Source organism: Rhea pennata, chromosome 1, assembly GCF_028389875.1.
Source record: "Rhea pennata isolate bPtePen1 chromosome 1, bPtePen1.pri, whole genome shotgun sequence".
Classification (NCBI taxonomy): Eukaryota; Metazoa; Chordata; class Aves; order Rheiformes; family Rheidae; genus Rhea; species Rhea pennata.
The window spans coordinates 127417333-127429992 of NC_084663.1; the positions used below are offsets into that span (position 1 = coordinate 127417333).

Below are 12660 nucleotides of genomic sequence, written 5' to 3' on the forward strand. Positions count from 1 at the left end.
TCTTTTTTTTTTAATGGATAAGTTTATTTAGACATATTGTTTTAGTTTGTCTCAGAGGGATTTTTTTTCTCCCCAAATAATTTTCCTCTAATCCTAGGAGATTGCCCTCCTCATATTTTTGTTGATTTTTTTTTTTTTTTTTTTTTTTTTTAGGTTCATGAGTGCTTAGTAGCTTTTTTATTCTGTCCAGTAGATTTCTTAATAAAATATTGGAGGTGAATTCAGGTTTTCTCAAATGTTCTTCCCAATCATTTGATTAGCATTTTGTGTTATGAAAACTTCAAAATCTGTTGTGTTTGGATTTTTCACTGTTTTGCAGTGTTGTTTGTGAAAGAAATACATATAAAATATGAGGAAATAGGAACCCATTTTCTGACTTCATAGAGTGTCAGTGTGTGCACAGCTAACTGATGCTTTTGAAGATGATGTAGTTGTCACTCCAGCTCCCTAACACACTTAGAGTCATTTCTTGACTACTGGGACATAGAAAAAAAATAGAGGTCAGACAGCGCTTCAAAATATTTAGTAGTATACACAAAGGAGCAAGGGAGAGTAAGGGGCAATTATGGGAATAATTTGAATATGAATAATGTGGTTTCCCAAGGTGCTGCAGTTGCCTTGGTGAAGAATGAGAGGTTGAACTTTATATCTAATAGTCTTGAAAGGAACTGCTGCTGTGTCAGAGAGGTTGCTCGGGGGCAGTCTGCTGAGCCTCCCGTTCCCTCTTCCCTCTCGTCAGAGGGAGAGCTGAGAGCATCAGGTAGGTTCAGACCTGGTGCAGACCGTGTCCCAGGAAGCTGCCGATTCAGTCCAAGATGTGTCCTGCTCTGTGGCTGCGCCGAGCTCTACGAAGGCGTTTCTGCTGTTCGGGCTGGCCGCAGTGAACTGTTACCCAGCTGTAGTCTTGAGTGCGAAGCCTTCATGTCTTCTCAGTTTGACAAGACTGTTCTCAAGAGGGCTTCTCGGGGCAGGGAGATCATTAGCTCTTTAGAAAATAGCTGAAAAAAGTACAAACTAGCTTTTGTGGCAGGCAAAATTAAGAATACAGAGTGGAAGTGGCAAAGGTCAAGTCATATTTATAGATATTTTTCTCTGCTTAATGAATTCAGTAGACATGCTTTGTGCTTTCCTTTCAAATTTGGATTCTACATTGGCAGGATCAGTAATTCCCAAAGGAGAAGTTGGTATTGTTATTATTAATAATGAACCATTAATCTGCATTCAAATGATGTTTCTCCTATTTATTTCAAGAATGGACTGTACAAGGTTTTTGTCTTCTATGTCATGTGAAGATTATTTAGACTTTTTTGTGTACCCAGCCCATCTTTATTGCTATTTTGCAGGTCACCACTTTCCTCCCTAGTCAGCTAATACAGTGTCTTAAACAAGGCTGCTTTCCATAGAGTTCACACCACTCAGTCTTGGAGTAACTTTATAACAAACCACAGCAACCATAATAGTTTGATGACCATTTGGAGTTTTAGATTATAATTTTTCTTAATCTTTGTTTAAAGTTTGAACTGCTAACTTATTTTGATGCTCTAAGTGTCTTAGAGATGAGATATAAATGACAGTGAAATTTTTGTGGTATGTGTATCAATTTTATTCTGATCGTTGTGTAGTTGAGAAAGAAAAAATTAAAGCATGTGCATTGTAATTGTCATAACTGCAAATTATTCTTAAGACCTTAGCAGAGCTGAACTATGGTTTAATAATAATAACAATAATTTCTGTTTTGTTCTGAGGGATAAGTTTGGTTGCTTAGATTTCTTTTAATCTGCCTTTCAAGATGATATCTGAGCTACACATGAGAAAATTGTATTTTAGTAAGTAATATACAAATAATTTCATTTTTCTATTGCATATATTTCGTCAGGTAATCGTTTTCCTTAAAAAAAAAAAAATGTGAAATTAACCTATATTAGATAACATACCCTGCTCTGTAGGTCACTTACCCTTCCTCCTCCATGACATGTTTGTAAGTGTGAAAATTAAAATCACCTACAAAATTTTGCATCTTAAGAGAAATATGTATTGTTACATTGCATCTTGTGAACTGGAGAAGACTTTTCTTTACAATTTCTTTTAAGAGGTGAATGAATGAGAATTAAAGTTGTTAAAGCACTTGCAGAACATCATTGATAATGTATCATGTAAGACTCTTAAAAGTTTCCACTTTGGTAGTTTATGGTGAAAAAGAAGGGAATCACAGCTTTTGTGAAGCCATCAATATAGGAAAACAGCAAAAGCGCCTCCCAAGTGCTGGACTTTGATGAATAGCTTTAAAGATATGTATTACAAAACAAGTGAAATCAAAAGTTTTAGGGAAAACTACACATAGTTTTAAACAGTTACAGCTGCTGTTGAAGATATTTTTACTGGAAATATATGTGCAATTCAATCTAGATCATTCCTTTCAGAGAATGACTCTGCTGAAATGATTCCGTAGATTATATTTATTGCCTTTCTTCTCATTTCACAATGACCTGATGAATAGTGGGATTTGTCCTGGTTGTAGGAGATGCACATGGCAGACTATCCACTGTGATTTGATAGTTGTTGAGATAATTATATTCTCATCTCATTCCTGGTTTGGAAAAGAATTTTAACTGGGAAGTCTGATGACAAAAAGGGAAGCTAGGCAGAAGAATGAAGAAACATATTCTGCTTATAGGCAGAACTAGTCTCAAATGTTGTCAGCTTACTAAAACCAAGTGATAACCAAATAATTATCTGCACACGTGATTTCCAAATCTAAATGGTCTCTGTCTTAAATAAATAAGCCACTGTAAATATGTTTGCCTGCAGCTTCCAAGGGTTTTGTTTGTCCCACTAGAATGCTTTCCCTAAGAGTGGAATAGAATTGAACTTTATTCTGATATTTCACATTAACGTATTTGTTTTTTTTTCCCTCAGTGATACTTTGTCATGAGCACAGTGGCACTCTAGCTTGGGCTGTGGACATGCTGTAGCTCTCTATCAATTCAGTTCCTCATATAATATGGCAGGATCCATATAATACACTGTACTTCTCATGTCAACTTCCATCCAGAAACATCAGTATCATCCGGCAATGCTTGTAAAAATAAGCATGGCAGTATGTGTTTGTATGTTATGAGCATGGGGATTTTAGAGGTTCGTATTGGCTACAGAGAGATCCTAAACGTGTTAATTTTTAGCCAGCTAAACTTACTTAACTAAGCTTAACTAAGATGAATCCCACTGTAAGAGTTTGACTGACTTCTAGTCATTGGTATCATGAGTTGCAAAAACAATACAGGCACTTCTCAAATTTCATCCAAAAATATGTTCATGGTTGCAAATGAAAAATCTGATATATTGTCTATCATAAAAAAAAAATCTAGCTCAGAAAAAGGCATTGAGAACTAGTATTTTGTTACTAGTAATCTGGAAAAATGAAGTGGAAAAGTTATCATTTCACTGAATTTAAAATTGCTTTGGGAATGAAATACTTAATAATCAAATTGGAAAGCCACAAACTAATTTAAATTAATATCTCTGATCCCACTTCAATCCTTATTTAGTCTTGTGAGCAGTAGAGAACATATTAGTTAAAATCAGAGAAAATGCTAGTTACGTTTCTTTTTGTTCTTAAATTATTATTACTGGCAAACTATGGGCGTAAGAGTTTTAGGCAGTTTTGTGGAGCTTACTGTTAACAGCGAATCCCATGTGTTTTTTATCTGTTTTGAGAATTTCAGTATTACTGAGAATATCTGTTCTTTTATACAGCTGCTTGAAGTTGTACACTAGTCCTAAGATTTATTATTCATTTAAAAGAAAATTATTACTTATAAAAATCAAAGGTTACATCAGAATACTGCACTCCATTTCATATTTTTTAAATAAAATCAGATTAAGAACGGTATACTCCTTTATCATATTTAAGCTGTTAAAAATAATATCTCCATTCATTTGGGGTGATATGTTTAAATGCATGTTTTATTCTAATGGTGGAATTGTTTGGATTAAATGAGTTACAGACAATACGAATGTAGCTAAGAAAATAACAAAATTTTAAGTGCTATTTTGATAGACTTGCTGATAAGAATGATGATGAGATGAAAATGCCTGTATTCTGTGTTTCCAATAATTTATCTTATTATTGCTTTCTGGGTGAAGAATATATATCACAAGGGAAGAAATTCTTGTTCTTCATGGTAGCAAATCCTGTCTCTTGTAACTCCTCAGAGCTCTGTCATCGGTTAGGTTAACCAGATATTGAAAGGGAGAAAGTCCACCTTAGACTGTGCATGTTCCACAGGAGAGAATTTAAATAGATCCGAATTTTAGTATGTTGGTCCTGCAGAAAATACAGCTTTTTCAAGTACCATTCAGTTGTGCAACTAAAAAAAATAAGTTAAAATTGGAAGTACATTCTACCAAGCACTGCTTTATGAATATGTAAGCAAGCTAGCGCTTAAATATTTTGCTAACTATGTTTTATAAAACTGCTTTTTGGACATCATTTGGATATCATTTTTTTCAATGCAGTTTTTCTGAAACATCAGAGACTTATATGGGAGACACAGATAGGTGTTACATATTTTTTGAGTTTTTACATTTCCTTATTGTGTTGGGAAATGTTTCATTTCCAACTAGCTGTTATTTGTCTTTATGTTTGTCAGTGACTAGAGAGGAAACGATTGTTGAGGGCAGAGGGAGCAACTCTGCTAATGAGTTGCTCATGTCAGCACCAGATGTTGTCTATTTAAAGCAGCTGTAATGTTGGTCTAATGAGCACAGTTCAATAAAATTCAGCTTTAATGCAGAAGAGAGATCCATCTTCTAAGCTTTTAACAGATGTCCTAAACAGAACATTTTACTTGAACAGAAACATTAAACACACAAACATGGGCCATAAAAGGGAATGCTGTTTCCTACTGCAGTTTTGAAATTGGATTTTAAGTTAAATGCAATGGTTTGTCTGTTGATTGTCTTGACCATAGAAGTTGTAATGTCATCTTGGGTCTAGAGAGCAAAATGATGCACAACCATAAAATGACAGAAATATCACAAATATTTTGAAAGTTTTCTACTTCTATATTTCTTTGAAAAATCTGGAAATGACATACTGTACCTGTTGCAATCTGTTGCAAAATAGCTATTGACTTCAGTAACGCTAGGTCTTTTATCAAAAGTCTTCCAATATTATTGACAGCAAAACAAATAATGAGGTGAAAAAGGATTTAATTTCTTTCCCTTTTTTTCCCATTGAATGTAGTTTTTGACAGTTTGCCTCCTGCACACTATAAAGAGACAATGAATACTATAGTTTTGTGGATTCAGCAGTCAGAAACTAAGCTCTCCATACCTCAGGTTACCGTCACTGAATACGAAATCATGGAGCAGAGACTCGGGGAGCTCAAGGTGAGTGTTCAGACTCTGTGAAAGAAAATCCCAAATAAAGTGTATTGAGGAATAGCACCCTGGCTGGTCTAAGTCATGAGTCTATTGAAGCCTATGGACCTTAGATAGTTTAGCCAAGGGCTTCAGGAGACAGTGAATACTTATTTATATTGATTCCTGAAAGTTAAAGCATCAAAAATGTCCTTCTCCCTTGAAACCAATCTTCTAAGATACTGAACATGTAAAGAAAAAACCTTTGTTCATTCTCATGATATATGAAATATTCCTTTGAAGATAGATCTAGCAGTTAAGTATAGATTTATACACTAGTTATATTCTCACTCAAACTAAAAAATTCTACTTGTGTGAGAAAAAGAATTCTAAATTGCTCAGTAGAATTTGTCATTGGATACTTTAGCAAAGGTGACATTTATGGTGTTCAGTCCTTTCTTCAGCAGTCTCACCTGTATTTGTGAAGTTTGGTCAGTACCTAAATTAGAATATTATATGGTTCTTATGTCATAGGCTCTACAAAGTTCTCTCCAAGAGCAGCAGAAGGGCCTGAACTATCTCAGCACAACCGTGGAAGAGATGTCCAGGAAAGCCCCTGCGGACGTCAGCCAGAAATATCAGTTGGAGATTGAGGACATCCTTGGCCGCTGGAAGAAATTGTCAGCACAGCTGGTGGATCAGTGCCAGAAGCTGGAGGAGCTTATGACTAAACTCCAGCGATTCCAGGTTAACAAAGATTTTTCACCACAAACGACTGTCTGGTTGCTTGTGGCCATAGTAATGAGCACAGCATACATTTATATGCAGCAAGAGAAGAGCCACAGACTGAAATCTCAAAGCAGCACACAAATACGAGATTTCTGCCTACAAGGCGGGCTTAAATCAGGAAAAAAGTGTATTAAGATGGTCCCTTCATTCGAATGGATCCAAGATTTTAGTTCAAATTCTGATTTTGTGGCTATTTCTACTCATGTTTTTGCAAATGCCAAAATTTATCTTTGATTTCTGTGAAATTGGTATTAGTATTTCTATACTTATTTTTTCAGTAGATTCAGCCAAAGTATTTTTACTGTGTTGGCTTTAATGGATTCATTTACATAATTAAGGTCATTTGTAACATGATAGTATCTTAGCAGCAGTTGCAACAAACCAGAAGTGTACAGGTATATCGGAAGTGTACAGGTGTATCGGAAGGGTACAGGCATTGGAATGTTACACTGTTTCTCTCATTGCGAAGATCTTCTGTTTAGACTAATTCATAGATCACATGTATCAATGTTACACAAGTAAATGACGACAGTGTATAGGGAATGTCTATCGCTTAGATGTTCTGAGGCTTGTAATGTGCCCATTTTTAACATATTCCTATTCTATTTCTGTGTAATTTCAAGGGAGAAGTTGTAGGTGATTTCAGATTATCTAACTATGAAAATGTAGAAATATTTTAACTTTCTTCCTCTCTTCCCTCACATGCAAATGAACACTAACATACTGATAGTGGATATGACCAAGAAAATTCTGAAGGTTGAAGTTCTGCAGCCATACTCAAAACTGTTTTCTCAAAGTATATTTCTCCACCGTATTGTCTCTCTCTTTTTCTATTTCTTTTATTTACAGTATTTCAGTCCTGGGCCTTGGTTTGCTTGTAGGAGAATATGATACATCATTAGTTTCATGTTATGAAATAGAGCACAATAGAACAAGAGTCATAATTGTTACTTACAGTTTACCATTTTCAGAGAGACCTGGACAGGCTGGAGAGTTGAGCAGAGACATACTGTTGTGTCACTAATAAACTAATGAATTAATGTATTCAAGTAAAGATTTTAAAACTGCATCATGAGAAATGATTCTGAACTATTTTTACTCAGTGATAATTGAATGAACTGTTGAAACTTCAGAATTTTGATAATTGCCATTCTGAACTATACAGATAATTTTATGTAATATTTTATTAATTCAATTCATTTTCCACAGTAGCTTGTTGTTATTAAATACATCACCCACATTATACAAATGTTTCTTTGGTTATCTACCTTGTAATAGTTGTTAAAGCATTTTTGAACATACTTAGGATGCATCTGTATTCTAATCAAACGTGTCTTTTCTGTAATTTAATTCAACGTTTTTCTGTTTATAATATCTATATATACTTCATTCCTGGTGAAAATACTATTTGATGAGCAAATGCATTATAATTTGCTTTTGAATAGAATTTTAGCAATTTTTCATTTTTATTTTGGCACGTGCATCTAGGTGTATGCTTTAAGTGACATTTTAAGGTAATTTTAAGTGACTTCTTTAAAGGACAGTCTAAGCTTCTCATTGACTATAAGATTAGACAAAAGCTTTCATCTGCAAGACTGAGGAAAGCTGGAAATGGTTCTGTTGACAGGCCATCAAATCTCATTCCAATTTTTACGGTCTTAAGACTATCCATGTAATGTTGCCTTAGACTAGTAGGGTTGCTTATTTGCAAGGATTTGATATTTATCTTTTTTTTTCTTTTAATTGCAAGGGTTAATTAAAGAATATGGGAAGAAAATTACTGATTACGGAGAGTCTCGTGCTAGAGACAATAACTGAGGATGTCTCTCAAAATCTATTTTCAGCTCTCTCAATGAGTCATTATATGATTTGAGTTTCCCAAGTGAATCTGTTTCAGTTACTGTAGCACTACTTTTTTATTTTGAGTGGTGACAGAGCTTTTCTGTATCTGTATCTTCATTCTTTTCTGTTGTATTCTGGCAGAGATATAGGCAATGAAACATGCAACTTCCAAAATGAGCCTGAAAATTAAATTGAAGTCATGAGGCTTTGTTCATAAGGCTGAATTAATTGCTAAGTGATCTGAAGCCATACAAGAAAATAGTAAACACACATGCACGCATATAGCATCTGAACACAATATTTTGAAGGTATAAACATGTGAGGAGGAAAGTTGCCCATTCCTAGACATATAGAACTTGGGCAAAAATGATCAGAGTGCTGGCTAAAGAATGAATGACAGTCCCAGATAAAATTGGATTTTCTGTTTGCTGTGTTTGTATTTTCAGAGTATTTTCAGACAGTTCAATAAGCCTGGAATTACATTGCAATGAATTTAAGTCATAGTGCCAGGATGAATTATGCTATCACCAGTCAGTTTCTGTGTGATGCAATAAAATGTCTTTTTAATAAACAGAATGACACTAAAACATTGAAAAAGTGGATGGCTGAAGTGGATGTTTTTCTGAAAGAAGAGTGGCCTGCTCTTGGTGATTCAGAAGCACTGGAAAAGCAGCTTGAACAGTGTACAGTGAGTGTTACCTGCCTGCTTGATGATTGTTTGTTTCTTCTGTATGTTGTTGGTATATATAACAATGACACAAATGATCACTGGTCCTAAAAATAGATTTATGTTTTAAGGAGTTTTCCTTCTGCAATGTGCTAGAGCCTCTTTCATTTCCTAGGTTTGAAGGAAAGTTCTATAAAAACTGGTAGACCTGAAAACAGAGAGAAGGCGTACTGCGACTGTATCATTTTGTATTTATAGCAGAAGGAAAACAATAACAAGAGAGTACTTGCTGCAAATAATAAGTTAGTAGCCTCTGGAAACTTAGGATATGTGTTTATTTAGTTTATTGAGTTTACAAACACTCCATGTGTATTTATTATATGCTATGCAATCTGTGCCAGGAGGTCTTTTTTCTGCATCTGTTATTCACACATGATTTACTGGCTCTTCTAACTGTACCAAAAGAACTTGCAGGTATTGTGAATTATACCCATTTTTCTCACTAAACTTACAAGTTCCAAGATTTTCTCCCAGCAGAGTTTTAAAGCATCATGAAGTATTGATATTTCTATCACAAGGTTTACAAATTCTTCTGCCTGTCCCAACAGACTGTGTAAGTGCAGTGAATCTTATAACCCATAATCGTCCATGGCTATATGTTTAAAGGGATTTACAAGTTCTGTAAATGTTCTGGCAGGAGGTGTAATTATTATGAATCATATATATTGGCTTTACAGGATGATGAGCTCCTCAGAGTTTCTTCTCTGTGTTTATATTACCCCTTACTTAAATAAAAATGAACATTAATTATAGAAGTCTTATCTTTTACACAGTAGTAAATTACATGCAACTTCTTTCGAATCTGTCACCTAAATTTATAAACTATTCATACGAATATTACCCGCTGTTGTCAGATACATAATAAAGTTAACAAAGTCATCATCACTATCTATGTGTTTACATTTCCAGCCTGTTCTATGGTGTAAGAAGCTCAGGTAACATCAGAACCACTACAGAGGCCTTAAGAAATAAGATTAGAGGTGGCTTAAGTCCTAGTGCAAGTTGGAACTACCCCAGAGTTTAAATAATATTCAACCACCTGCTTATGTTTCTTACAGCCAAATTCTAATAACGAGAAATAACCTGAGAATGTCACCGTTCAGATCAGTTTAAGGATGCTATGAGGTCAGTTTCCACCCTTAGAGTAATGTCAGGATAGTTAAGTGAAATGGCTTCCAAATAATTTTCATGGGATGTTCCTTCACAAATATGAGAAAAACATTTATTCAATACTGTAATACCATTTAAAACTTTATAGGCTATATTTTGCAAATAAACTTTATCTTATATAGAATAGCTTATCATAGCAGAGTTGCTCATTCCTTTCTTGTGTTCATCTTCATAGTAAAGTGTTAGTTGTGCTCGTATATCTAGAGATCTGGACCAAGCGCATATCAGTTTCTTGTGTAGACACATTTTTACAGGAATGATATATCTGAAATACTTTATATGACTACTACTTTCCTAATCTTCTGCGATTCCTTTAGGCTTTAGTAAATGATATCCAGACAATCCAGCCCAGTTTGAACAGTGTTAATGAGGCTGGGAAGAAAATGAAGAGTGAAGCAGAACCAGAATTTGCCTCCAGAATAGAGACAGAACTAAAGGAACTCAATCTTCAGTGGGAACATATTTGCCAACAGGTATCAAGTCTCTTGCTGTGACTGGTTCTTTTTCAGTGAATATGTTGTTTTCTCATTGGCAGAATCTCTTCTTCTGTGCATATCCAGTAGATATGAAACAGAATCTAGACCTACTGCATCTTACTCACATGTCATTACACTAGATGAAAATTCACAAGACATTAAAACAGCAAAGCATTCAGAGTTCAATAACCTGGAATTACAAATATGTGCACATATGCATTTAAGTATATTACAATCTCCAGCAGCCACACAAATTTGTGGGAACAAGGCATAATTGGAAAGGACAGTTGTTTTATTTTAATTATGGCCATTTTTAATAAATAATTTTTGCAGATTAAGGGAGCTGGAAATTACTATTACTATTAGGATTCCCATTCTTTATAATTCATAATCACAGTTTAAAGGAAATTTCTTTCAGGATGTACTACTTTTACTTTTATCTACTTGCTCATTCTGTTGTCTACATTTTCTTTTTTTTTTAACATATATTTACATAATACTATAATCATTCCCTTTCAATTTAGTCTAATGTTTTCTGAAATTATTATTCTTTTATTAATAAACAACCAGAAATCTTTAAAAACATCTTTATATATACTTTGAGACTGACCACTCAGGATCAGCTTCTCTAACCCACTTAAAATTTTTGGAAAAGCTGTGGAACATTTCATATAAATAAAAACAAAGAAAGTACAAGATGATGATTAATGCTTTACTTTAGATGTATGAAGTGTTTTAAAACAATTTTCTGGCCTACTATTGCTTCTTACTGCTCATCACCATTTATGTTCTCATTCACAGTGTTACATATGTCTTTTAAACAAAATAACAAGATTTCTGATAAATTTGGAATTTTTTCTATGAAATAACTAATCTCGTCTCAGCTGGAAAACCAAACATAGAAAGAAAAAGTCTATATTTACTAAATATAAACTAAGGGAAAAAAATAAAAAAAAATAAAAAAAGAACACCTCCACGGTGGATTTTGGATTTAGTAGCTCTTTGTAGATTTTTCTTCCATTAATTTGGCTCCAAACAGTCCAATGCTTACCCTTGTGAAATACAGCGCAACTACAATATACATGATAATTTTTCACATAGTATTATATAATGGTCTTACCACTGATACCATGTAACAGATCTTTGATGATCTTTCATTACAAAGTGCCATGTGCTAAAGAAACACAGGGTATGTTACAAAGGTGTCCTACTCCAGCAGAAGTAATGTTAACTCCAGACTCAATAGCCAGAAATAGTGCTGTGCTTGAGCTAAGGAGTCATACAGAGAAATGTAAGGGCTTCAGTTGTTTTGAAGTAAGAGATGAAACCTTTTAAAAGCCAGAATTCGGAAGATATGCAGTACCCATTTTATAGATAAAGTTGAAGCTGGTATCATATGAATTACTTCACATGTACAGAATAACTTCCTTATTTTTTTCTGGTAGACATAGATATAGAAAAAAATATCTTTGAAATCTGCAAGACATTTTATGGACCCAGTTGTGTAGTCTTTTCTCTTTAACTAATCTGAAGTTTTTAATTGCTTGTTTTTGTAGCATTAATACCACAGATATCTTTGCACTTTTTTCACAGAAATTTAAAGTAAAGTCTTGTGAATTTTATGAAAGGTAAAGTTCAAATAAGTTCCTGTCTTCTACTATTTCATTCTGACTTCTCAGATAATCTTCCTATAATAGTTGTACCCAATATACTGTTGAAATTATTGCTTCTCAATAGCCATTTCTAACACAGCGTCTTCAGTAATAACTTAAAACACAAAAGAAGGAGTAAAAATAAAACTCAAATTGGTCTGTACGGGTTTCTTGAAAGGATTTGGAAGAATCGATGTGGATTAATATTTATTTAGTTAATACGATTATGAGCCTTGTGAACACTAACAACGAGTCTTCAGGTACTCTTTCCAGATGATGGAAGATTATCCTCTCATCTGGTACTGATATTGAGGAAGAAGCAGTTTTCTGGGGCCACATATGATTCTGCTTTTGCACTTGTCGGACATCAATTTTGTATTATTACTCTGTTTTGTTGTGTAGAACAACATTTATATAAGATTTGTAGTTTCCTCTTTACAGTGTTGATGATCTTTGCTACTTTTGTATTTAACAACCAGTCCTCAAGGACAGGTAACCAAACCAAAACCAGTCAAAAACTAAGACCAAGTACTAAGATGCAGTTCCTCTTAAAGATACTAATAAAGTTTACCTAAGTAGCAGTGCAGTAGAAGATATTGGAGTGATCAGTTCTGCATATCCAATTCTGACATATGGCACCAGT

At 34.2% G+C, this 12660-nt stretch overlaps 1 protein-coding gene across 10 annotated transcripts in view; it reads left to right on the forward strand.

Annotated features, from left to right (window-relative positions):
• DMD (dystrophin) overlaps positions 1–12660 on the forward strand; it is a 1316389-nt gene that overhangs the window by 551877 nt on the left and 751852 nt on the right. For all 10 annotated transcript variants that reach the window (XM_062600033.1, XM_062599961.1, XM_062599984.1 and 7 more), the window contains 4 exons: positions 5246–5391; positions 5896–6108; positions 8567–8680; positions 10207–10362. In XM_062600033.1, the coding sequence (XP_062456017.1) occupies positions 5246–5391; positions 5896–6108; positions 8567–8680; positions 10207–10362 (629 nt within the window). The remainder of the gene's footprint in view (positions 1–5245; positions 5392–5895; positions 6109–8566; positions 8681–10206; positions 10363–12660) is intronic.